This window comes from Phyllobates terribilis, unplaced genomic scaffold (assembly GCF_046119375.1).
Source record: "Phyllobates terribilis strain yellow unplaced genomic scaffold, ASM4611937v1 Scaffold_4__5_contigs__length_816908805, whole genome shotgun sequence".
Taxonomy (NCBI): Eukaryota; Metazoa; Chordata; class Amphibia; order Anura; family Dendrobatidae; genus Phyllobates; species Phyllobates terribilis.
Window position 1 is genome coordinate 712,375,845 of NW_027362764.1, and position 27,726 is coordinate 712,403,570.

Here is a 27,726-nt window from a genome sequence, read left to right on the forward strand (position 1 = left end):
CATCCACTAGGTGGCAGCAGCGTTTCCCAGCTGCATGTAGTACAGCATCCACTAGGTGGCAGCAACATTTCCCAGCTGTATGTAGTACAGCATCCACTAGGTGGCAGCAGCGTTTCCCAGCTGCATGTAGTACAGCATCCACTAGGTGGCAGCAGCGTTTCCCAGCTGCATGTAGTACAGCATCCACTAGGTGGCAGCAGCGTTTCCCAGCTGCATGTAGTACAGCATCCACTAGGTGGCAGCAGCGTTTCCCAGCTGCATGTAGTACAGCATCCACTAGGTGGCAGCAATATTTCCCAGCTGTATCTAGTACAGCATCCACTAGGTGGCAGCAGCATTTCCCAGCAGTATGTAGTACAGCATCCACTAGGTGGCAGCAGCGTTTCCCAGCTGCATGTAGTACAGCATCCACTAGGTGGCAGCAGCGTTTCCCAGCTGTATCTAGTACAGCATCCACTAGGTGGCAGCAGCGTTTCCCAGCTGTATCTAGTACAGCATCCACTAGGTGGCAGCAGCGTTTCCCAGCTGTATCTAGTACAGCATCCACTAGGTGGCAGCAGCATTTCCCAGCAGTATGTAGTACAGCATCCACTAGGTGGCAGCAGCATTTCCCAGCTGCATGTAGTACAGCATCCACTAGGTGACAGCAGCATTTCCCAGCTGCATGTAGTACAGCATCCACTAGGTGGCAGCAGCGTTTCCCAGCTGCATGTAGTACAGCATCCACTAGGTGGCAGCAGCGTTTCCCAGCTGTACGTAGTACAGCATCCACTAGGTGGCAGCAGCGTTTCCCAGCTGCATGTAGTACAGCATCCACTAGGTGGCAGCAGCGTTTCCCAGCTGTATGTAGTACAGCATCCACTAGGTGGCAGCAGCGTTTCCCAGCTGCATGTAGTACAGCATCCACTAGGTGGCAGCAGTGTTTCCCAGCTGTACGTAGTACAGCATCCACTAGGTGGCAGCAGCATTTCCCAGCTGCATGTAGTACAGCATCCACTAGGTGGCAGCAGCGTTTCCCAGCTGCATGTAGTACAGCATCCACTAGGTGGCAGCAGCGTTTCCCAGCTGTACGTAGTACAGCATCCACTAGGTGGCAGCAGCGTTTCCCAGCTGCATGTAGTACAGCATCCACTAGGTGGCAGCAGTGTTTCCCAGCTGTACGTAGTACAGCATCCACTAGGTGGCAGCAGCATTTCTCAGCTGCATGTAGTACAGCATCCACTAGGTGGCAGCAGCGTTTCCCAGCTGTACGTAGTACAGCATCCACTAGGTGGCAGCAGCATTTCCCAGCTGCATGTAGTACAGCATCCACTAGGTGGCAGCAGCGTTTCCCAGCTGCATGTAGTACAGCATCCACTAGGTGGCAGCAGCGTTTCCCAGCTGTACGTAGTACAGCATCCACTAGGTGGCAGCAGCGTTTCCCAGCTGCATGTAGTACAGCATCCACTAGGTGGCAGCAGTGTTTCCCAGCTGTACGTAGTACAGCATCCACTAGGTGGCAGCAGCATTTCCCAGCTGCATGTAGTACAGCATCCACTAGGTGGCAGCAGCGTTTCCCAGCTGTACGTAGTACAGCATCCACTAGGTGGCAGCAGCGTTTCCCAGCTGTACGTAGTACAGCATCCACTAGGTGGCAGCAGCATTTCCCAGCTGTATCTAGTACAGCATCCACTAGGTGGCAGCAGCGTTTCCCAGCTGTATGTAGTACAGCATCCACTAGGTGGCAGCAGCGTTTCCCAGCTGTATGTAGTACAGCATCCACTAGGTGGCAGCAGCGTTTCCCAGCTGCATGTAGTACAGCATCCACTAGGTGGCAGCAATATTTCCCAGCTGTATCTAGTACAGCATCCACTAGGTGGCAGCAGCGTTTCCCAGCTGTATGTAGTACAGCATCCACTAGGTGGCAGCAGCATTTCCCAGCAGTATGTAGTACAGCATCCACTAGGTGGCAGCAGCGTTTCCCAGCTGCATGTAGTACAGCATCCACTAGGTGGCAGCAGCGTTTCCCAGCTGTATCTAGTACAGCATCCACTAGGTGGCAGCAGCGTTTCCCAGCTGTATCTAGTACAGCATCCACTAGGTGGCAGCAGCATTTCCCAGCAGTATGTAGTACAGCATCCACTAGGTGGCAGCAGCGTTCCCCAGCTGTATGTAGTACAGCATCCACTAGGTGGCAGCAGCGTTCCCCAGCTGTATGTAGTACAGCATCCACTAGGTGGCAGCAGCATTTCCCAGCTGCATGTAGTACAGCATCCACTAGGTGGCAGCAGCGTTCCCCAGCTGTATGTAGTACAGCATCCACTAGGTGGCAGCAGCGTTTCCCAGCTGCACAAGGATAGAGTCAATCCAGGGACTGACACCAAAGTGATAAATTTGAAGCCCACGTACACCAGGACTTTGCCAAGTTGCACAATGAACACTACAAACATCGACAGGGAAAGCATGAAGGATGAGCGAAGATTGATTCAATGATTTATATATAAGTTATAAGTGATTTCCAAGAGCCGCCACGGCTAGGGTTACGTAAAAAGACAGAAAAATAGCAAATAATAGAGAATGATTAATGTCGTACTGAGAGTAGGCTGCCTTTTTTGAAAAACTGAAAACTTTGAAAAATATTAAAATGTGGTGACAAATCCGCCCCCCCACCCCCACGGCATAAGACATTGGGAATGCGTCTGATGATGGGTAGCACGGTGGCTCAGTGGTTAGCACTGTACTATATATAGGCAGCACGGTGGCTCAGTGGTTAGCACTGTACTATATATAGGCAGCACGGTGGCTCAGTGGTTAGCACTGTACTATATATAGGCAGCACGGTGGCTCAGTGGTTAGCACTGTACTATATATAGGCAGCACGGTGGCTCAGTGGTTAGCACTGTACTATATATAGGCAGCACGGTGGCTCAGTGGTTAGCACTGTACTATATATAGGCAGCACGGTGGCTCAGTGGTTAGCACTGTACTATATATAGGCAGCACGGTGGCTCAGTGGTTAGCACTGTACTATATATAGGCAGCACGGTGGCTCAGTGGTTAGCACTGTACTATATATAGGCAGCACGGTGGCTCAGTGGTTAGCACTGTACTATATATAGGCAGCACGGTGGCTCAGTGGTTAGCACTGTACTATATATAGGCAGCACGGTGGCTCAGTGGTTAGCACTGTACTATATATAGGCAGCACGGTGGCTCAGTGGTTAGAACTGTACTATATATAGGCAGCACGGTGGCTCAGTGGTTAGAACTGTACTATATATAGGCAGCATGGTGGCTCAGTGGTTAGCACTGTACTATATATAGGCAGCACGGTGGCTCAGTGGTTAGCACTGTACTATATATAGGCAGCACGGTGGCTCAGTGGTTAGCACTGTACTATATATAGGCAGCACGGTGGCTCAGTGGTTAGCACTGTACTATATATAGGCAGCACGGTGGCTCAGTGGTTAGCACAGTTACTTTGCAGCGCTGGGGTCCTGGGTTCAAATCCCACCAAGGACAACATCTGCAAGGAGTTTGTATGTTCTCCCCGTGTTTGTTGGGTTTCCTCCGGGTTCTCTGGTTTCCTCCCACACTCCAAAGACATACTGATAGGGAATGTAGATTGTGAGCCCCGATGGGAACAGTGATGATGATGTCTGTAAAGCGCTGAGGAATTAATGGCACTATATAAGTGAGTAAAATAAAATAAATAGAACGATTCTCCTTGGACTCCTCATGTATTTTCCCATTGTCTTTGCCTGCGTTCCTCACGTATTTAATGTGACATAATTAATTAGCTGACTTAACAGCTCCTAAAATTTGTGAAACTCTTTGATATTCCAATATTTTGTACTAAACATTTGACTTTTTTGTATTTTAGACTAAAACTAATAAAAAAAACACCTGAGTGAAGGTGTCCTAGGAGTATGAGTGCGTGACGTCTTTTCATGCAGGTGAAAAAACTTTTTCAAGCTTATGTAGAGTTTTATTTTTTATTGATTCTTTAGTGTTTTTTCAATGCCTTGGACCGCTGGCAGATTATCTTTTAGCAGTTTTCTAGCATTTTTGCTGCGTCCTTTGAACTGGAGTTTTTTTTTTTTAAACTCCATTCAACAAAGAAGAAGAAAAAAAGCCGACAAAACACTCATAAAAAACACTTGGACCTCTACCAGGTATCTTTTGAATCTTCCCATTGACTTGTATTGTTAAAGGGGTTGTCCACTACTGGGACAACTCCTTCTGAATCCCTATTGTAAAATAATAATACCTTTATTCACCTCCAGTGCCGGCACTGGCTCTCCCGGGTATCGCATGACATTGTTATGTCACGTGATTCTTGTGGTCAATCAGCGGCTGCTTCACTCTCCACGCCTTTGGACAAATCACATACATCTGGAGGAAGACAGAGCTGCAGCTGCTCTCTCACTTCCTTTGGATGGTAATTATGTCAGTAGCAGAGGAGAGGGAGGCCAGCGCTGATTGGCCGCAGTGATCGCATGACACAATGATGTCACAGGATCCCTGCGAGAGCCAGTGCCGACACTGCTGGAACAGCCCCAGCACCAGTGATGAGTATAGATTTTATTTTACAAGGGGGCAAACATAGGGACTGAGAAGGGGTTGTCCCAAAAATTGACAACCCCTTTAAGTATAGGGCAAAAGACGCCAAAAGAATGGGCAGGCCACTTCTTTTAACTGCTCGGTGTCTCAAAAAAACTGAGCATATGAGCAGCAAGTAGTTTTTATATATCTATTTATATACTACCGTTCAAAAGTTTGGGGTCATTTAGAAATTTCATTATTTTTGAAAGAAAAGCACATATTTTTTCAGTGAAGCTAACATTAAATGAATCAAAAACACCAAGGTTACTTACCGGTAGCCGGTTTTCCCCTCCCCCATGACAGCACACCTTGAGAGAGGATCCGCCCCACCAAGGACAGGAAACCGTCTGAAACAAAAGTGCGGTACCTCTCCCTCGCTTCAGTTGTTTACAGAGCATTGAGAGGACCTCCCTAAACAGGTTAGGCATATAACCAACACCCACAATATACATATACACACCACCCCAAACAGTGCACACCAGGGTGTGAGAAACATAGAAAAAAATAGGGGGGGGAAACTACGGGTGCTGTCATGGGCTCAGGAAAAACCGGCTACCGGTAAGTAACCTTGGTGTTTTCCCCTCCCCCATGACAGCACACCTTGAGAGAATTTTGGAGAATTTATGAGCACCCTAGGGAGGGACCACCGCCTGAAGTACCCTTCTCCCAAAGGTGAGATCAGAAGAGGACAGATCCAACCGTTAGTGCTTAAAAAAGGTGGATGGTGTAGACCAAGTAGCAGCCCTATATATCTGCTCGATCAAGACGTCTGCCCTCTCTGCCCAGGAGGTTGCGATGGCTCTGGTGGAATGAGCCCTCACATTGTCCGGGGCTGGAACCCCTGTGGACGTATAGGCTAAGCAAATGGCCTCCCTAAGCCACCTAGAGATGGTACCCTTGGACACCCCGTGACCTTTCCTACTCCCTTGAAAGGCCAGGAACAAGGAAGAGTCCTTCCTCCACAGACTAGTCATGTGAACGTACTGTAGCAGGGACCTCCTAACATCTAGGCTATGGAACATGACTTCCCCTGGGTTCTTGGGATTGCTGCAGAACGAGGGTAGCACAATCTCCTGACTACGGTGAAATCTAGATACCACCTTGGGAAGGTATGCTGGATCTGGCCGCAAGGTGACCCTATCCTCAAAGATTTGTGTGTAAGGAGGATTAACCGAGAGGGCCTGCAGATCACCCACCCTACGGGCTAACGTTAAGGCCACCAGGAGGATGGTCTTGAGGGTGAGAATCTTTGGAGAGACCTTGTGTAGGGGTTCGAACGGTTCGCTGGTAAGAGCGTTCAAGACTAAATTCAGGTCCCAAGGAGGAACTCCCATGGACCTAACCAGTCCTGCTCTGGCACAGGACTTGATAAACCTCGAGATCCACGTATTCCCAGCCAGATTACAATTATAGAGCGCCCCCAAAGCTGAAACCTGAACCTTAAGAGTCCTTGTAGCTAGACCCAAGTCCCGCCCCTTTTGTAGAAATTCCAGGATCCCTCTGATCGGAGGTCTGCTCGATAACGGGACATCTATAAAGTCTAGGAATTTAGCCCAAACCCTGCTATAAATCTTAGTTGTAACTGGTTTTCTGCTCCCCAATAAAGTAGAAACTAAGCCTGGTGAAAACCCCTTGCTACTCAATAGTGACCTCTCAAATTCCATGCCGAAAGATGGAACCCCCTGGCCTGGGCATGGAATACTGGTCCCTGCATGAGAAGGTCCGGCCTTTCTGGTAGAATCCAGGGATCTGACACCGACATTAGCCGAAGCAGAGAGAACCAAGGCCTCTTGGGCCAAAATGGGGCTATCAGAATCACCCTGGCGCCTTCCTCCCGGATCTTCCTCACCACTACTGGAATCATCACTAATGGTGGAAAGGCATAGGCCTTCCTGAACCCCCAAGGAATCTGGAGGGCATCTACGGCATGGGGATTCTCTGCCGGATTTAGGGAGCAAAATCTCTGCACCTTCCTGTTTGCCCAGGTCTATGTCTGGCTGCCCCCATAACTGGACAATCTGGTGGAAGACCTCCGGGTTTAACCCCCACTCCCCCTGTCTTAGGGTATGGCGGCTTAGAAAATCTGCTTTCACATTTTCTACCCCCTTTATGTGAAGGGCGCTGAGGGATGGGAGGTTTCGCTCTGCTAAACGAAGGATCCTGTCTGCCACCACCATCAGAGGGCGTGACCTTGTCCCCCCCTGGTGATTCACATAGGCTACTGCTGTCCGGTTGTCGGACCTGACCTGGACATGGTGACCTTGGATGTGAGGGAGGAAGCCCCTGAGGGATCTTTCTACTGCCCAAAGTTCCTTTATGCTTGAGGATGCCCCCCTCTCGTGGTAAGCCCAGTGACCCTGTATTGAGAGTTCTGCCAGATGACCCCCCCATCCGGAACTGCTTGCGTCGGTCGTAATTATCCGACCTACTGGTCTGGACCACTGAACGCCTGCGGTCAGATTTCCCCTGACTGTCCACCACGAAAGGGAATCTACTACTTCTGGGGAGAGAGAGAGCCTGCCTTCTAAATGCCCGTTGCAGGACCTCTGTGCTGACAGGACCTCCCACTGAAGCCGTCTCATATGCCCCTGAGTCCATATTACTGCTGGGAGACAGGCCGTCATAGAACCCAGGAGGGACATTGCCTCTCTCAGAGACATCTCTGGAGCTTGAATGGCCTTCGAGACTAACGCAATCAACCTGCAGATTTTGTCCTCTGGGAGGAAGCAGGCTTGGCGATGAGAGTCTAAGATTAGACCCAGAAAGGTCTGAGTCCTGGAGGGGGTTAGTCTTGATTTTTGGAAATTCACTAACCACCCCAGCTGATGCAACACTTCCGTGACCTCTAGGAGCTGACCGGAGCAGTGGGCTTCTGATTTCCCTATTATCAAGAAGTTGTCTAAATATGGCACGATCACTACGTTCTTGATCCGTAGAAAGGCTGTCACTTCTGCTATTAGTTTCGTAAATATTCTCGGGGCAATGGAGAGGCCAAAGGGTAGGGCAGCAAACTGAAAATGCCTCATATCCCCCTGAATAGACAGGGCTACTCTCAGATATTTCTGATACTCCGGATGGATTGGGACGTGATAATATGCGTCCTTCAAGTCTATTACAGCCATAAAGCAGTTGTGATGTAAGAGCTTCACTGCCGAGCTTACTGACTCCATCTTGAAAGTCTGGTTTTCTACTACTTGGTTCAGACTCCTGAGGTTGATGATGGTCCTTAAGGACCCGTTTGTTTTTTTTATCATGAATAGTGGGGAATAGAACCCCTTCCCTCTCTGTGGTGTTGGTACTTCGAGAAGGACCCGCTTCCATACTAACTCTAATACCTCTGTTTCCAGGGCTAACTGTTCTTCCTGGACCTTCCGTAGGGGGGGTAACCACAAAGGTCCGACAGGGGATCTGGCTGAACCGGATCTTCAGGCCCCCACTGATAATTTTTAGAATCCAGGGGTTTGTTGTAACCGCCTCCCAAGCTGGAAAAAAGTGGGAAAGCCTTCCACCCATTTCCAGCCTGGCGTCATTGGGAGGATCTCTTTGAACTTGAGGATGGTCCCCCAAACATGTAGCCCGACTCCTTTTTGGTCTTGGCTTCCCATCTCCTTTTGTCTCCCGGAGGATGACCCCGATTAAATTTCCTCCTCTGAAAACTAAATCTTCTTGATTCCCCCGAAAATCCCAGGAACCCTTTGCTTTTATCGCCTGCTTTTTCTAACAGGTCTTCTAATTCTTGGCCAAACAGGAGTCTACCGTCACACGGGAGGGAGAACAGCTTCTGTTTTGAAGGTAGGTCGCCTGGGCAACCTTTGAGCCACAAGGCCCGCCTGGCTGCATTAGATAGTCCCGCTGCCCTAGCTGAAAGCCTGACCGAGTCTGCTGAAGAGTCAGCCAGGAAGGCCGATGCTGCTTGCATTAGAGGTAGATCCGCAAGAATTGCCTCTCTGGAAACCATATTATCTTTAAGCTGGTCTTCCAGCTGTTGGAGCCACACCATCAGGGATCTCGCCACACAGGTGCCAGCCACCGCTGGTTTTAGGCCTCCTGCCGCCGCCTCCCACGTGTGGCGCAGGAAGGAGTCGGCTCTTTTATCCAGGGCGTCTTTTAGGACGCCAGAGTCTTCCAATGGCAGGGAAGATTTTTTCGATGATCTTGCTACAGTCCCGTCTACCTTGGGGATCTTATCCCAAGGTCCCGCGTCCTTCTCTTCGAAGGGGTACTTTCTTTTAGAGAAGGAGGGTAAAGCTCCTGATCTCCTCCACTCCTGGTCAATGAGGCTCTGAATCTTACTGTTAACCGGAAATGAGCGTCTCTTTTTCTCTCCCAAGCCCGCAAACATGATGTCCTCCCGGGATTTAGATGCTCTCTCTTCCTCCAGACCCATGGTTGATCTTACTGCCCTAACCAGACTGTCGGTATTCTCAATGGGGAAGCAGGGTCTACCGCCCCCCGATGAAGAAGAGGGCGACGAATCCCACTGCTCCTCGGACTGGGAGGAATCAGAGACGGAGGAAACCTCTCTACGGGGTCTTTTCTTCCCTCTAAGGAACCCTTTCAGGGACCCCTGAACTTCTGCGTGCACTATGGACTTCAAATTTGCAGCGAAATCCAGGGAATTCTCAGCTATGGCTTTGGTCACACAGCCGTGGCAAAGTAGTTTCTGCCACTCTACAGAGAGGGAAGCTTGGCAAAGGGCACCCATCCTATGCTTTTGCTTGGCACTACTCTTCTTAGGCTCCTAAAAAAAAAAAGGAAGCACATAAGAGACTTCCCGTTACTAACCAGTGACATTCACGAAGCTCACTCACCCCCCGGAGGTCACAAATGGGTACCGGATTCGGAGGCTGTCGCGGAACCGATGATTCCATTCTGGATGGTCCCGAGGCACTTGAAGCCTTACTCCTGCGGCTGCCACTACGATTACTCGAGCGGCTGTCTGTATGCGATGCATCCCTCTGCTTTTTCCGTTGCTGAGGGGGGGGGGGTAAGCTGCTGCTCCTGGTCATCCTGGTCAGCCATGTTTCAGAAGCGCTTCCAGGATAGCCCCCCCCTTAAAAATAGGGCCATCCAGCCTCCTCCAGTTCGTGGGCCCTCCCCCTTCCCCAGGCCGGAGCTCTATCGTAAAAAACCTCCGGCCTGGAACGCTCCGATGGGCGCCGCCACACCCGGAAGCGCTGCCGCACGGCAGGGGGAGGACGGCGCCGCGGTCTCCGGGAGGACAGAGCCTGCCTCACCGCGTGCGCCCCGCTCGGCGCAGAAACCCCAGGGCAAGCTGCGGACGGCGCTTCTGGGATACTGAACCAGGTGCACAGGCCAGTGCCCGCTTCTTCCACACCGGGACAGCCCCAGGTAATTCTTCTTTTCTTCCTGAGACAGGTTCCCATCAAGGACAGGAAACCAACTGAAGCGAGGGAGAGGTGCCGCCCTTTTATTTCAGACTGTTTCCTATCCTTGGTGGGGCGGATCCTCTCTCAAGGTGTGCTGTCATGGGGGAGGGGAAAATACACTCTATACATTGTTAATGTGGTAAATGACTATTCTAGCTGCAAACGTCTTGTTTTTATTGCAATATCTACATAGGTGTATAGAGGCCCATGTCCAACAATCACCACTCCAGTGTTTTAATGGTACATTGTGTTTGCTAACTGTGTAAGAAGGCTAATGGATGTTTAGAAAACCCTAGAAAACCCTTGCACAAGTATGTTAGCCCAGCTGAAAACGGTTTGGCTGATTTGAGAAGCTATAAAATTGACCTTCCTTTGAGCTAGTTGAGAATCTGGAGCATTACATTTGTTTGTTCTATGAAACTCTCAAAATGGCCAGAAAAAGAGAACTTTCATGAGAAACTCGACAGTCTATTCTTGTTCTTAGAAATGAAGGCTATTCCATGCGAGAAATTGCCAAGAAACTGAAGATTTCCTACAACGGTGTGTACTACTCCCTTCAGAGGAGAGCACAAACAGGCTCTAACCAGAGTAGAAAGAGAAGTGGGAGGCCCGGCTGCACAACTGAGCAACAAGACAAGTACAATAGAGTCTCTAGCTTGAGAAATCGACGCCTCACAGCTCCTCAACTGGCAGCTTCATTAAATAGTACACGCAAAATGCCAGTGTCAACGTCTACAGTGAAGAGGCGACTCCGGGATGCTGGCCTTCAGGGCAAAGTGGCAAAGAAAAAGCCATATCTGAGACTGGCTAATAAAAGGAAAAGATTAATATGGGCAAAAGAACACAGACATTGGACAGAGGAAGATTGGAAAAAAGTTTTATGGACAGACGAATCAAAGTTTGAGGTGTTTGGATCACACAGAAGAACATTTGTGAGACGCAGAACAACTGAAAAGATGCTGGAAGAGTGCCTGACGCCATCTGTCAAGCATGGTGGAGGTAATGTGATGGTCTGGGGTTGCTTTGGTGCTGGTAAAGTGGGAGATTTGTACAAGGTAAATGGGATTTTGAATAAGGTAGGCTATCACTCCATTTTGCAACGCCATGCCATACCCTGTGGACAGCGCTTGATTGGAGCCAATTTCATCCTACAACAGGACAATGACCCAAAGCACACCTCCAAATTATGCATAAACTATTTAGGGAAGAAGCAGGCAGCTGGCATTTATCTGTAATGGAGTGGCCAGCGCAGTCACCAGATCTCAACCCCATTGAGCTGTTGTGGGAGCAGCTTGACCATATGGTGCAAAAAGTGCCCATCAAGCCAATCCAACTTGTGGGAGGGGCTTCAGGAAGCATGGGGGGAAATGTCTCAAGATTACGTCAGCAAATTAACAGCTAGAATGCCAAAGCTCTGCAATGCTGGAATTGCTGCAAAGGAGCATTCTGTGACAAAAGCAAAGTTTGAAGGAAAAAATTATTCTTTCAAATAAAAATCATTATTTCTAACCTTGTCGATGTCTGGACTATATTTTCTATTCATTTTGCAACTCACTTGATAAATAAAAGTATGAGTTTTCATGGAAAACACAAAATTGTCTGGGTGACCCCAAACTTTTGAACGGTAGTGTATATGTTACATATAAATCAATATGGTAATTCTTTTGAGCACTACTTCAAGTGGGTGACGGAGTGGACCCGCTCCAAATCTGCTTGAAAAAGACGTCGTGTGCACATACTCTTATGCTGTGAAACCTCCTTTTGCTCTGAATTGTAACAGCTCTTGAAGCCCCTAAATATTTGCACCATGTGGTCAGCTTCAGTCTGTGCTAGTGATAGGAATAGTCCATGGTGCAGAGTGGAGGAAATCAGACAACTCACCCTCTCATCTATAACTCTAGTCAGCCATCTTTTTGTCAGCTTGTGCTTCTGAACAGCCTAATAATGATATAAAACCGTTATTAATTACAATACAGGATATATGGTATCGCTCCTCCCATCACTCCTCCCCACCGTCGCTCCTCCCATCACTCCTCGCTCTTCATATCGTTCCTTCCCACCGTCGCTTTTTCCCATCGCGCCTCCCCACCGTCGCTCCTTTCTATCTATTCTTTAAGACAAAAACACTGGACAAAATGCAGATATTATATAAGTAGCTTCCAAATCTATGGGAGTTTGCTCCTCCTTTCGTCCCAAAAAAGGAGGCTTTCTATCCCCTGTTTGAGTATAATCGAGGATGGCTATTCATTCTCTATAGGACTGAGAGCAGTACTTGGCAATCTCTGGCAGTGCCATAGAGAATAATGAAGAGCGGCAGCCACTCACTCTCTCTACAAGGTCTGTATTAAATGTGGGTGACACATTAAGTTCTTTACAATGTAAGAAGATTTGTGGGGTTTTTGTACTTTAATTTGCTGTAATAAACTGCACTCCACCTGAAGTCATGGATCTTGCAATACAGCATTCCACATTCCCATGGAGTTCACAGACATCTGTGATTGTAGAGGAGTCATAAATGAAGGTACCTTGGACAGTTCGAGAGCTACAGGGTGATGTGGAGGATCCTCCTTGTATATTTCATCAATACTCTCCCTCCAGAACTGCATCCTCATCAGCCCGAGATTCTTCTGAGATACCGACTCTTTCACCTTCAGAGAAAAATAAAAATCACATTTTAAATAAGGGGACAGACATATACCTGCGTGTCATGGGTGATGGAAATACATCAATGATTCTCAACACCTCACATTGTCTAGTAGACAATCCTTTTAACAGATGGATTGGAAACATGATTTTATGTCACATTTAGATTAAGTTTTGGCCCTTTCATAAAGTTTTTCACTGGAATCTCCCCTAAAAAAAACAGGATTCAGATGAGGTCAAACCTAATTAATTTATGCTTTTTTCCAGAAGGACAAAAGCAAAGTGAGTCCATGTGATCCCTCCATCTGTCTCACTGCAGTATACGGCTCCATCAGAGGTTCGGACAGAACACCCGATGGAAGGGCCAAAATGCAATGTGAAAGGCCCCTTATGGCCTCTCCGTCCTGCAGCTGTAACCAGACCTGCCCATCATTCTCCTCCAATAAGAAAAGCCTTAGTTACTTACCGGTAACGGGATTTTTCGGAGCCCGTGACAGCACCACGAGAGGATTCGCCCATCAAGGACAAGAAACCTACAGGTTAAAAAGGGCGGCACCTTTCTCCCGCCTCAGTTTAGTTAACAGAGCATGAGAGGACCGCCAAGGTTAATTACAACAAGACAAATTCAATTTAAGCCAATTACTTAAGTAACTTCCCCCGAAGGTGCAAAAAGGGAAAATAACTCTATGGGAGTGCAAAAACAAGTGTAGGGAGGGAATATAAGGGTGCTGTCATGGGCTCCGAAAAATCCTGTACCCGGTAAGTAACTAAGGCTTTATTGGAACTCCCATGACAGCACCACGAGAGAATTACAGAGACTAAGGAGATTAGGGAGGGACCACAGCCTGAAGCACCCTTCTCCCAAAGGTGAGATCAGAGGAATCACCCAAATCCAATCTATAATGCCTATAGAAGGTGGAGGGAGAAGACCAGGTGGTAGCCCTACATATGTCTTCGATGGAAACCCCTGTCTTCTCGGCCCAGGAAGTTGCTACTGCTCTGGTGGAGTGTGCCCTCAACCCCTCTGGTACTTCCTTATCCCCCGAGGAGTAGGCGAGGGTGATTGCCTCTTTAATCCACCTCTCAATTGTAGATTTTGAAGCCTTACAACCTTTCCTAGCCCCCTGATGGCATACAAATAGGGAACTATCCTTCCTAAACCTCTGTGAAACCTCCAGATATTTAAGTACGCACCTCCTAACATCTAATGTGTGTAGTTTCTCCTCTTTCTGATTTTTCGGGGGGAAACAAAAGGTTGGAAGATTTACCTCTTGGGTTCTATGAAAACGTGAGACTACTTTTGGAAGAAAAGCCGGATCAGGCTTTAACACAATTCTATCATCCATAATTTGTGTAAATGGTGGGGATATAGAAAAGGCCTGTATGTCACTTACTCTTCTGGCTGAAGTTAGGGCCCTAACAGGGCTGTTTTAAGAATAATAATCTTATGGGAGGCTGAATCTAGGGGCTCGAAGGGAGGGTTAGTCAAGGCATTTAAGACCAGGTTTAAATCCCAGGGAGAGGATCTGGATTTAAAAATAGGTCTACATCTGAAAGAGGCCTTTATAAACCGTGCTACCCAATAATTAGCCGCTATATCAAAAGAAAATAAGGCTCCTAAAGCCGAAACTTGTACCTTCAAGGTACTAGTGGTTAGGCCCTGTTCTAAACCCCGCTGTAGAAACTCTAGTATCTTCCCAATAGGGATCCCATTCTCTAATTTGAATTCTGCAAACGACAGGAACTTTCTCCAAGTTCTAGCATAGATGCGGGTAGTAACTGGCTTTCTGCTACATAGAGTGTTTTACTAAATTTGAGGAAAACCCTTTGCTGGTCAACAGTGCCCTTTCATATTCCATGCCGTTAAATGGAGATTTGGGGCTGGAGGATGGGAAACCGGACCCGGAGTAAGAAGGTCCGGAATTTCCGGAAGGATCCAGGGGTCTGATATCGACATTCTGCGGAGACAAGAGAACCATGGCCTCTTGGGCCAAAAGGGGCATATGAGGATCATTCTGGCCCCGTCTGCCCTGATCTTCCTTAGGACTGACGGAAGCAGAACCATAGGAGGGAAAGCGTACGCCAAAGGAAACTCCCCGGGAATCATGAAGGCGTCCACCACCAGGGGCTTTTCTCTGGGGTTCAGAGAACAAAATGTTGTCACCTTCCGATTGGATTTCGTCGCGAACAAGTCCACTGCTGGACGACCCCACATTGCCACAATCTTGGAGAATATTTGAGGGTTCAAGGACCATTCTCCTTCTTTTAGGGAATTGCGGCTGAGAAAATCCGCTTTGATGTTTTCTTTTGCTCTTAGATGAACCGCAGGAAGGGAGAGAAAATCATCTTCTGCTTTCTGAAGAAGTCTGTCTGCTACTCTCATTAAATCTTTTGAACGGGTTCCCCCTTGATGATTTATATAAGCTACTGAGACTTGATTGTCCGAGAGTATACGGACATCCTGGCCCTGTAAATATACAAGGAACTCATTGGGCGCATAATCAACTGCCAAAAGCTTCTTAACATTCGAGGAAAACTGTACCTCATTTTGTGACCAGGTTCCCTGAATTAAGCTATTTTTAAAAATGAGCTCCCCAACTTGTAGCACTTGCATCTGTAGTCAAAACTGCAGTAGGTTTATTTTCCCAAGGGACTCCCCTAGAAAGATTAGTGTGTACCAACCACCAACGAAGGGATTGTAAGGAGCGAGGGCTTAAATTAAACTCCTGATCTAGACATCCATCTAGAATGGAGTCGTTATATAATACATCCCATTGAAGAGTCCTTGAGTGAAATTGGGACCAGCGCACCGCGATAAAACTTGAGGTCAGGGTCCCTAATAATGACATAGCTTTACGGAGTGTCATAGAGGGTCTATCCATACAATTGAGTTTATCTATCCATACAATGTCTCACTAGTCCCTGGATCTTTGCAATCCTATCATCTGATAAATGGCATAACTGTTTTTCAGAATCTAAAATGACCCCCAGAAACTGTTGGGCTTTTTGTGGGGTCAACCTGGATTTTTCCAGATTTAGAAACCAACCCAGGCCTTGTAGGACAGAAATTGTTACCTTAAGGTGGGCCTCGCATTGTGCAAAGGAATTTCCTACTATAATGAAATCATAGAGGTAAGGGAATATTAAGATATCCTTTTCTCTTATATGGGCCATAACTTCTGCCACCAGTTTGGTAAAAACTCTTGGGGCTATAGCCAACCCAAAGGGAAGGGCGGTATACTGGTAGTGTTTTACTACCCCTTTTATTTTGATGGCTAATCTTAAATATTTCTGATAATCCCTATGAATGGGAACATGGTAATAAGCGTCTTTAAGATCCAGGACTACCATATAACAGTGGGGAAAAAGTAATTTTATTATTGTTTTTAATGATTCCATCTTAAAGGTATCTATTTTAAGAAACCTATTTAAGGATTTAAAATTTATGATTGTCCTGAAACACCCATCTGGTTTGGGGACCAGGAAGAGCGTGGAGTAGAATCCGTCTCCCTCTTCTGTTTTTGGAACCTCAATCAGGACGTTTTTCTTGTTAGGTCTTGAATTTCCGATATGAGGGCAGACTGCCGCTCTGGGGAGGAACTAGAGGAAATAATCATGAATCTTCTGTAAGGAAGGGCTTGAAATAGAAATTTAAGACCAAATTTAATCAAATTGCTATGTGAAATATATTCCCAAGCCGGAAAAAACAATGACAATCTCCCTCTCACCTGGGCCGATTGTGATTCCCCTGGCTTCTGCTCATCTCTGGAAGAAGAACCAAAGAGTAGGCCTCTACCTTTGCGCCCTCTTTCCTCGACTTTCTCCTGTTCTCTAAAGAATCTTCTTCAGACAAACTTCTTCTTCCGAAAAGATGTCTTAAAAGAGGGTAGAGGTACAGACGGAAAGCCCTTTTTTGGATCTCCAGTTTTCTCCAACTGGTTTGGCCGAAAAGATATTCACCCTCACAGGGAATTGTACAAAGTCTAGATTTTGTTTGTACATCTCCAGGCCAGCACTTAAGCCAAAGGGCTCACCGAGCAGCATTTGAAAGAGCTGACGATTTTGCTGCTAGTCTGAGTCCGCAGATGCGTCAGCGAGAAAGGCCGCTGCACCCCGGACTAGGGGGAGAGAAGAAATAATCTCCTTCCTGGAGACACCCTCTCTTAGTTGATTGTTTAGCTGTTCCAGCCAGACCATCAGGGCTCTGGAAGTGCAGGTGGCTGCCACTGCTGGCTTCAGGGCTCCTGCAGCTGTCTCCCAAGTACCTTTCAAAAAGGAATCTGCTCGTCTGTCTAGGGGGTCTCTTAAAGCTCCCATATCGTCGAAGGGGAGGGAAGACTTTTTTTGATGCCTTAGCAATGGCAACATCAAGCCTTGGTGCTTTTGACCAGGAGGAGCATGCGGTATCATCAAACGGGTACTTCCTTTTGAAAGAGGGAGGGATGCTGCCCTTCCTGTCTGGCTTCCGCCACTCTCTAGTAATGAGATCCTTAATCTTTGTATTCATGGGGAAGCATTTTTTCTTTTTTGACCTAATCCTCCGAACATTACATCCTCTAGAGACTTCTCTGGTCTAGTGACCACAATGCCCATGGTAGAACGGACAGCTTTCACCAAGGCATCCACCTCATTTAGAGGAAAACATCGTCTCTCAGATTCGCTATCAGAGGAAGATGGGGAAGAGGAAGAAATGTCCGATATATCGGAGTTTGAGCCCGGTCGAGGGTCCTGAGGAGAATGCCTGGCCTCAGAATCCCCTCGCAAAGCCTTGCCTACTTCTTCTTTAGTTAAATTTTTTAGACCCAAAGAAAACCCTGGGGTTTCTTCCGTCATCACCTTGTCAATACAAGGCTAGCACAGTTTTTTAATATATGCATCAGGGAGCGGGCTGCTGCATAGGGCACATTCCTTATGCTTTTTAAATGCCGGCATGTGGTCCCACACATAGCGGGCCATCCGGCTCCATCGAGGTAATGTCACGCTGACCGCAACGCACACGGAGGTGCCCCAATGAGCCCTGCCGTGGCGTCTCCAGAACGAACAGGACCGACCAGGGCAGGAACTTCACAGCTCCAGGCACCATGGCTATCCATCTGGGCAAGAGACCGGTCTTCATCCTGCAGGTACCTGACAGGTCACCCATCATGGACAGGAAACCTAAACTGAGGCGGGAGAGAGGTGCCGCCCTTTTTAACCTGTAGGTTTCCGGTCCTTGATGGGCGGATCCTCTCGTGGTGCTGTCATGGGAGTACGAATAAATACTGCATATGGGGGAAGGGTTTCTGAACTGGGGGAGGCTGATGGACAGGTCTGCTCACGTGCTCCTCCATCAGCAGCGTTTATGACAACAGGAGAACTGTGCACTCTGTGAGAAAGAATGGCCTATAATACTTATATATTAGTAAGTGTCACAAAATCTTGTCATCTCCACCCCCAAATAATGAAGTTGAAATGGACAACCCCTTTAAGACCACGTATGATCCACATTTTAGCAATACACTAATATGCACTTATCTCAGCCCACAACTAGCAGTAAAAAGGGTTGTCCAGTGAGAAGAAGTTATCAACTACCCATAGGAGAGGTGATGACTTCTAGATTAATGGAGGTCCAACCGCTAGACACTTTCCGCATCTGAACTGGGAGATAACACTTTGTGGTGTGCAGCAGGGAAACACAGGGGAGATCTGTGCTGCTGTCTCCATGATGGATACAGGTATAGATGAAGCTGTGTAAAATAGGTTCCTGTGTATTGTGGAACAGCAGGGAAAGGACTGAAGAAGCAGCTACTGTGGAAAAACCTGTTACTAGAGATGAGCGAACCAGAACTATCAAGAGAGATTTTCCAGCTCCAAAGTTAGTTTGGGTCTTCATTGATTTCTATGGGGTTCAGGTTCAAGTTCGGGTACAGTTCTGGTACCCAAACCGAACTTTGGAATAAAGTTTGGTCGAACCCAACAAACCCGAACTTCCACGGGTCCCCTCATCCCTATCTGTGACAGCTTCTCTTCAGTTTATGAGAAACTAATTAACCCTTAGGATGCAGAAATGCCCTCCTTATATAGTATATTTACCCTTTACAAGCAGCTATTACCCCCTCTAGTAGATTGCGCCTTTAGAAGCAGCCACATCCTCCTTCTGCAAAATAACCCTATAGAGGTTACAGCCGCATCTTCCTCCTTTATCTGGTCTAAAACACAAGGACTACTTACATCCCTTTAATACAAAGAGGAATCATCAGATTTTCTAATAACATGTGCTTGAAAAAAGTCTTATAATTTCATTTATTGTCATCTTTGTGGTTTTTTTTCAGAAGTGATAGGTTTTCTTTAAAAGCTAAATGTTGTAGGACTGGAGGGTATACAATAAAAAGGAACCTGACATTATATTCATTTTGCCCGAATTATGGGCATCAAGAACTATCAGATCCTGGCTGCACAATTGACAGCAAGTATGTTTTACTCTCAATAGCTCCGGTGTTTCAGAGAAAAAATAGTTTAAAGAGCCGGCCGTGGATTATAGAAATAAATGAGACTAGTCTGGTGCGGCTTTTCCCCACCCCAAAAATCTCTCCCATGTGTGCACATAGGGAGACACCTGTCAATTACGTGGAGCAGTCATCGGACTGGTCTCATCTCTACATATACTGCAAGGACGGCTTTTCAAATGATGTTTTCTTGGAATCTTGCAGCACCTAAGAGAAAACCATATCTGGCTGCAATCATGCGGTTCTGATTCATACTGCCTATGGTTGTTGACAAGGTCCCTTTAAGATGGTTGTTCCCTCATCAAAAGAAATGGAATGTCCTCGAACAAGTGGTTCATGAGCCATATTTGGTTCTTGGGTCCAGGACAAGCTCCAGGAAAGTCTTAGTATTTCTAAAATTTGCACCAAGATAAAGCCCATCAACAGCCATTCCAACATTTCATCACTTTATCCCCTTTAATACTGAGTGAGGTCTGACAGCAAATTTAACATTTGAAATTGGATCATGACCTGTAAGAGCCTGAGGACTTCTAAAGTGAGCCCCCAATCTCCCAAACTATGGCAGTCCATGAAATGAATGGATCTATTGGGTCCTAGAGAGCATCAGACGCTTTTTGTGGACCTTGGACCATCCTTTACTAAAGCCCCCGTCACATTAAGCGAGATCGCTGCTGAGTCACAAGTTTTGTGACGCAACAGCGACCTCAGCAGCGATCTCGCTACGTTTGACACTTTGCAGCGACCAGGCCCCTGCTGTGAGATTGCTGGTCATGTCGGAATGGTCTGGACATTTCTTTGATCGTTGAGGTCCCGCTGGGTAGCATGTATCGGTGTGTTTGACACCTTACCAACGACCTTGTTGACGACTCAGACACAGAAACACATAGGCGTGCATCGTTATACAGATCGTTACGGGTCGCCGCATCGTTGCTGCGTCGTTGGGAAGATCTGACTGTTTGACAGCTGACCAGCGACCACATAGCGACGCAGCAACGATCCCTGACAGGTCGTATCGTTGTCGGGATCGCTGTAGCGTCGCTAAGTGTGACGGGGCCTTAACTCCATAATAGCATGTGCTAATTATCACAGATTCGGTCCCATCTGATGAATGATAATGACACAGCATACAGCGTTATTTCTTCTGGACGCCATGACAGAACTCTATAGAAGTCCCAGTCCACGTCACTAGGTGTGATCCACCGCCCCCTGCAGGTCAGTCATCCAGAGTAAGGGCAGGCTGTGGATAGGAGCGCAGAGGACTAGGATACCTGCCTGAGACAGTTCTACATTGAAGGCTCGTAGTGCAAATACTGAACTCTGGGATTCTCCCGGCAGAAGAAGCGTGCAGAGAAATCCTTCATAGTCCCGTTTCCTGTGCAATGGGAAAATAAAAGGAATTATTAAAGATGCAGTGAAGAATATATTCCAGCGATGTATATGTGGTGTCGCTGCACAGAATGTAACTGGGAACATCAGTCGCTGTTCACACACGTGCTTAATATTCAAGGTCTAGATTTAAGAACTAGACAGTACAACAAATATCATAAGAACCCTGTTAGTATATGTCCGGAGTGCAGGAAGACATGCGTGCTAGCCCGAGGGGCCTATACAGATAGTGAGGCTCCACGTCCCATACAGCTGCATCGACGGGTTTGCCTAACATTCTAATGTGTATGGGTGGGCGCAAAAAACTGATCATAGGGGAGCACGGCGATCAGACATGTCCAATGTCGGATGGCCGATCCTTTCGTTCTGGAGATAAACAGCTGTCTGGTGACGTCTTCCGCTCATGGCTGCCACCTCGGTCCTGCTATGAATAGGTCAGTTACACTACTGTATATACAGCGGGTGAAATAAGTATTGAATACGTCACCAGTTTTCTAAGGTGCTATTGATATGAAGCTCTCACCAGAAGCAATCACACGACCTCCTGGTTGTACTGAGAAATAAAGTCAAAATGTAAATTTAAAAAATATATAAAAGATTAAATCATCCCAAGTTCAAAAAATTTAAAAAAAAAAAAAAAAAAGGAACCTATTTGGTATCGTCGTGTCCAGAAAAGTCCAATCTATGATTTTAATCATATGTTAAACGCTAAAAAGATGGGATTGAATGGAATCTACAATTGTTTAGTATTTGGAGTTACACGACAGGTTTGACTAAGAAATATGCAACGTTCACATTGTGCGATCTGGATAGCGCCTTAAGTATAACTGGATTTCTTTTTAATGTTTTGGAAAATGTAATGTAGTGGGGGGTTTTTTTCAATAAAAATTATCTGATTTAAAAAAAGAATGAATTCAAAGGTTAAAAAAATCGCCATTTTTTTATTTGCCGCAGTTCCTCTAAAAAAAATAATTCAATAAAAAGTAACTAAAATGTCATAAGAACCCCAAAATGGCATCAGTACAAACTACAGCTGAGCGCATGCAAAGATAAGCCTTTGATGGAAAAAAATTCAGAAATCTTTTTCTTTAAAATCACGACTTGCGGTGGCTGCGTGAAAAAAAAAATGGCTCTTGGAAGAAGGAAAAGAGTAAAAACTAAACAAAACACCAGGTCATGAAGGGGTTAATCCATATAGCCACCTTATAAAGGGTTGCTGACTTCTGCATCAGGAGGTGGGCGGCACTGATGACTCTGCTTTGCCAGGAAGGTATGGGCTCTTGCAGTATTATCGGCGCTCTGTTGACTTCCTGGCGACCCCTTTAAAGCAGATCTGCCACCAGATTTCACAATACAACCTACATCCATTATTACATAGATCTCTTAGACCTGATGGAACTAGAGTACTTACTTTTAAAATCTGTGTCAGAATATGGGTATAGGGGCGCAGTCAGACAGCTGTATAAATCAGACCGCAGTGCTCAGACTGACTGTGGCACTCTCAACCTTAGCATGACATCTGCACAGAAATACATGAAGCGGTCACACTGCGCCGGCCAGTCAGAGCACTGCGGTCTGATTTATACGGCCGTCTGACCGCGCCCTAATTCTGATGTATAGTCTGGCTATAGGAATAAATAGCTGATGAGTCCAGTATCCTCAGGCTCCACCCTCACACTCAGCCTGACTGACAGCTGCAGCTTATACAGAGCAGAGTGAGATCTCCGCAGGGAGGAGGGACACTGAGGAGCTGTCAATCAGAAGCTATAGGTGGAGATTGAGTTCAACTTTCCTAAAAGATTATGGGGTGGATTATGAATGCAAGTACACTGGCCTCATCAGGTCTAAGAACTCTTTTCAGTACCACGTACAGTTTGTATTGTGCAATCTGGTGACAGAGCGATTTAATAGGGTTATCAGATCACTGCGACGAGGGATCAGGGAGCGTTTACTAGCCTTGCCGTGGTCCAATGCTGCCTCTTGTCACTGCTCTGGTCTTTGTTGATCGGCTGCAGCCAGTCACTGAGCTAAGCAGCTGATGTAAACGGCACAATGGGCGCTGCTGCAGCGCTGCTGTAATGACAAAGACCGGATCAGTGGCAGCGCTGGACTCAGTGATCTTTGATAGGGGACTACCCCTTTAAGTAAAGCAGACATGGAAGCCGACACGAGAACCTGCTGATATAACCAGTACATGGGGACACAGTGAAGGGTGAATGAATGAACACCGCAGTATATGGCGCCATCACTGTACCTGACCAGCTCCGCACAGTAGGCAGCAGAGGCCGCAGCCTGCCCGCTCTTCCCCCGGCAGCTGCATGGAGTCAGGTGTGAACGGGAGCGCAGTGCGGCTCTCAGAGCCATGACAATGTCACCCGGGGAGGAGGGGGCGGAGCCCGATGACGGACTACTATTGGCGGAAAAGTTTAGAGCTCGGACTCCCTACGTCATCCTTCCGCGCCGGTGTTGTGATCACGTGAGCGCTGGTGACGTAGTCGGGAAGGCGCCGGGCAGGTTTATACAGCCGCTGATCGTTTCTGTGTACCGTCTGTATAAGGTGAGTGCTCGGCGGAGAGTGAGGAGGGGGAGGTGTGCAGGAGTGGCTGCCGCTGCGCGCGCGCGTGTGTGTGTGTGTGTGTGTGTGTGTGTGTGTGTGTGTGTGTGTGTGTGTGTGTGTGTGTGTGTGTGTGTGTGTGTGTGTGTGTGTGTGTCTCTGTCAATTCTGCAACTTTATTGCTGCATGTTCGTTCACAAATGGTTATTTCCCATTCATTCTCCGGGGCTGACACCTTGCTGTCTGGTGTCCTGTGTGTGGGTTGTCAGCCTGAGTATGAGGCTCCTGTCCTTTTCTTTATCACATATACTATAAAGGTTAAATCATTTTCTATTTTCATACATTGGAATTTTATAGTCACGGTTATACCAAATATGGGTTTTTATTTTCAACAAGGAAAAGGGGGTGATTCAATGTTATGTGTATGTATATATAATGTTAGCACTTAGAGTGCTGCTGTATTTTTTTTATTTATTTTCTGTAATTTTCACCCTTCTTAGGGGAGTTGAGCTTTGTTCTGTGGTTTCATAGGTTGTTTTTGTTCAAAATTATTGTACTTGTAAAGCGCCGTGGAATAGATAGCGCTATAATAATGATGGCGACGGGAGCTAAAATAGGCTTGATGTGATCGCTCCTGCTAAATGTTGCTGCCAGAAATTGACATTGGTGCTCAAAGGGAACTTATCGCCATGAGAAAGCAGTCCAATCTGCCGGCTTCATGTTATGGATCAGGGGGAGCTGAGTGGATTGATATATAGTATTGTGAGAAAAAGATCCAGTATAAGGCCACAGCCCCACTACCAGTATTCGGTCAGTATTTTTTCCCAGGAGTGGGTGATAAATGCAGAATTGTGGACTTGTTTCTATTAGGCTATGTGCCCACGATGCAGAAATGCTCCTGATTTTTCCTGAGCGTTTCTGCATCTCCCTGGCAGAAAAAACGCATGCGGATTGTACATGTGTTTTTCCTGCCAGGGCCATGCGGATGTGAAGCGTTCTTCACATGCATTTCTGCATGCGGGTTGACAAGCGCTTTCCAAGCGATTTTTAGCATCACTTGGAAAGTGCTTGTCAACTTGGTCACACCATATAAATCCATGCAAACTGCATGTATTTATATAGTGTGACCAAAAGAATGTTAAAAAAAATGAAAATAAATAAATATATATAACCTTCTGATGGCCCCCGGAGTCCTTGTCTCGGTTTGCCAGCAGCTCGCGGTAGATTTTTAAGGACCTGCTGATGTCAGCGGTCGCGTGACCCGTCACATAACTAAATGACGTCAGCGCAGGTCCTTTTAATCTACCGCGAGCTGCCGGCAAGTCGAGACAAGGACTCCGGGGGCCATCAGAAGGTAAGTATAATATTTTTTTTTTTTTATTCTTTTTTTTTTTTTTTTCTTACAGGTTCTATGGTGTAGGGGTCCGGAGGAGTGTCTCCTCTTCTCCAGACCCGGGTACCATCCACACATTGAAACGCATGGATTCTGCGGATGAAGTGATGCGGAATCCATGCGTTCCAACGCAAGTCAATGGCGGCGAAAACACCACACTTCCGCAAAATAATTGGTAGTGTTGCGGATTTTTCCACAATGATAATCCGCAGCGGAAATTTCCACAGCATGTGCACAGCACATGCGGATTATCATTGGGGAACATGGCAGGCTTTCTACCGTGTGTTTTTTAAGCGTTTCTGCAGCGGAATTGCAGCTGCGGAAATGCTTAAACGCATAGTGGGCACACAGCCTTATACCTTTTCTCTAATTGTTCCTCACCTGGTTTTGGCTCCCACTCCTGAGAAAAAATACTGGCCAAATACTGATAGTGGGGCCATGGCCTTACTCACGTTTTAATCATTTTTAACATCTGCTCTTCCTGGGATCTTTGGTCCTATCAATGACTGACCGCTTTCTTTGTATAAACAGTGCAACAAACTGGCCAAATCCTACTTTATCATGTACAGACTTGTGCCGAAATGCAGTCGTTCCTCTCCACTTCTGAATTTCCAAACTATATAATAAATGGCATCAACCGTATCCAGTCTGCTGTAATAATCACTTCTATGATTATATTTCAGTCACTTTTAAATTAACCTCAGAATATATTCATAGTCAATATTCAACTTCAGGGAATCAATATTCATGATAATCACCATAGGGAGTAAAGGACACCGACTACGGTGCAACCAGTCCAATTGCTCCAGGCAACAGCAGGCATGTGGAAGCAGAGACGCTGTCTGACGATCCGAGCTCTGCACCTGAACCGACGTTTCCTCAGGGTGATTGATGTTGCCGCTGTTGCAGACCTTGGATCGTCAGACAGCGTCTCTGCATCTTCATGCCTGCCTCTGGAGCACATAGACTGTTTGCACCGAAGTCTTTGTCCTTTATTCCTGGTGGAGAAACCTATATGAAAAGTTTTAGGAGAAACTCCAAGAGGTTTCACACTTTTGCCAGTTTTGATCAAATCAGGGAGTCGATCGATCGGAGACAAGAGAGACACAACCAGTTCTGTCTGTGTCCCAGACTTGTCTGCCCTCAGATACCTGGTTACAATTTTTATTACAAACCACAAAGATAAGGAAAGTGGGAATGGCTTACATTACGTTACCTAAAAAGGAAGATAAGTTGGGAAAAACAAAGTCGTAAATTATGCATTCTGCTGCATTCCTTAAGATCTGGCTATATCTAGTTTACTATACGTTCAGAAACAAAGGAAGGCTTTAATACATCTCTGTATCAGAGACAACACCCTGTTATTTATGAATAACACTTATAAAGCTAATATTAAAATACAAAATTATCAAAGATATATGAATTGTCTAAATATTTACCATAACATTCCCTATGGTGATTATGATGAATATTGACTTTATGAATATATTTACCGTAAATCTCAGAGTAGAGGATTAAATTATTAAAGCACACGTTATTCTGAATCTTTTCTCGCAAAACTATACTGTATATCAATCTGCTCAGCTCCCCCCCCCCCCCCCTGCTCTACAGAATGATGCCTGCAGATTGGACAGAGATTTCACAATGACAGGTTCCCTTAAAGTGATTGAATGCAGCAATCAGAGCATCTCTTATCTCTGCTGTTAGAGGCAGGTGCCGGCTGTATTACCCACCTCAAGAACCTGATCCATACAACATGTGATATACTTGTGCGTGATACATTGGGAAGGCTTTAAAGGGTTATTCCAGCCTGAAACAGTTATCAGATGTCTAATGGATAAGTGATAAATACTAGATTGCTTTGGGTGTACTACAGGGACCCCTACCAATCCTTAGAACTGGGGCCTCTGTCACCTGTTACCAGTCAGGCATGCTGCTGCGCCATTCACTGCCTATAGCACTGATGAAAGCCGCGCTCAATTAGAATATTCTTTTTTTTTTTGTTTAAATCTGGAGAGAAGCCACTTCCAGTGTGCCGAGCTCTTAAATGCTTATTTTTAGGAGTGATGATGTGCTGCAGACTATTATCTTAGAGAACAGTGGATGTTATTTGGCTCTGCAATGTTTGATATGTGCATAAAACCTCTTTGTTTCTTACTAGATACCGCTGACCAAATGAAAAAGAAAAATGCTGCAAACGAAAAGCTGCAGGCAAAGAAGATGAGTGCCGAGGCGGCAGACAGAGAGGCGGCCACTTCCAGCCGCCCGTGCACCCCGCCACAGACCTCCTGGTTCGAGTTCTTGCTGGATGTTTCTTTGCTGGAGTCTCATCTAGAGAAGGATTCTCCAGGTAGTCAACGTGTGATTCCTTTTACAGTGCTTCTCCATGAAAACAAACCTTTTCCAGAATTTTTTCTAAAGCAAACATTAATACTATGCAATAAGTGTGCATAAGTTGACGTTTAGCTTTCTTCCACACCAAATTCTATGTGTGTGACCCAGGGCCGTGGAGTTGGTATAAAGTGGACCGACCCCGACTCCTAAAATATATAATAAATTGGGTACAGTAGTTCAATGCAGTTTGTGGGGAATATTTTTTCATAAGAATTTGGGAAAGTTATGAAATGTCCTATTCCTGATCTAAGGGTCTAGACTTTTAGCTGAGATGAATCTGTGCTACAGTAAATTTATCACTTAAACAAGAGCCATGTATGAGGGGGTCAGAGTCATGGAAATTGAGGAGTCTGAGTCGGAGGTTTGGCTTACCAACTCCTCAGCCCTGGTGTGACCATACGTGATGTGACGTGGGGTGCAATTAGGTCTCTGTATGTATATGTCCGAGTGTCGGATCAAAATCGGCAATGCAAGTCTCTAGGTCCGTGGAAAACATCGGACTGCACTCAGATGACATCTGAGTGTCGTCCAATTTTCACTACATGTTTTTAGGGATTTGAAGAGTTCTTTTTACATATATTGTGCTGTACTTCTTTGTGCAATCCGCAGCTAAAAACTGCAACAAATCCCTCATGGCTGAACATGGATTTATTGCTCATGCATCAAATGTTTTCTTAGTCAAGTAAATGATTATATCATAGTAACTATTGTCAGAGAAAAGTGTGTGGGGGTTATTAGTAGTGTGAGAATACTTTTGGCACACCCTCCAAAAAAGAAACAGGACTTAAAGTTGAGTTCACATTGGTGTATTTCACGGACCTCAGTGCCCAGACTCACAGCGGGTCTCCTGACCCAAACTTATATCCTCTTTTGTCTATAAAGACGTAAGCTCGGGTC

At 46.4% G+C, this 27,726-nt stretch overlaps 2 protein-coding genes across 3 annotated transcripts in view; one reads left to right on the top strand and one right to left on the bottom strand.

The window, feature by feature from the left end:
* NDUFAF6 (NADH:ubiquinone oxidoreductase complex assembly factor 6) overlaps window positions 1-22,924 on the bottom strand; it is a 71,562-nt gene extending 48,638 nt beyond the window's left edge. Inside the window, exons 1-4 of one of the 2 annotated variants that reach the window (XM_073679655.1) lie at window positions 22,743-22,924; window positions 20,375-20,474; window positions 12,500-12,622; window positions 11,856-11,912 (exon numbers count right to left, since the gene is read on the bottom strand). In XM_073679655.1, the coding sequence (XP_073535756.1) occupies window positions 11,856-11,912; window positions 12,500-12,622; window positions 20,375-20,474; window positions 22,743-22,852 (390 nt within the window). In that variant the 5' untranslated portion in view covers window positions 22,853-22,924. The remainder of the gene's footprint in view (window positions 1-11,855; window positions 11,913-12,499; window positions 12,623-20,374; window positions 20,475-22,742) is intronic. The other variant, XM_073679656.1, reaches the window with a different exon arrangement.
* INTS8 (integrator complex subunit 8) overlaps window positions 22,923-27,726 on the top strand; it is a 93,964-nt gene continuing 89,160 nt past the window's right edge. Inside the window, exons 1-2 of the mRNA XM_073679653.1 lie at window positions 22,923-23,045; window positions 26,597-26,785. Of these exons, the coding sequence (XP_073535754.1) occupies window positions 26,611-26,785 (175 nt within the window). The 5' untranslated portion in view covers window positions 22,923-23,045; window positions 26,597-26,610. The remainder of the gene's footprint in view (window positions 23,046-26,596; window positions 26,786-27,726) is intronic.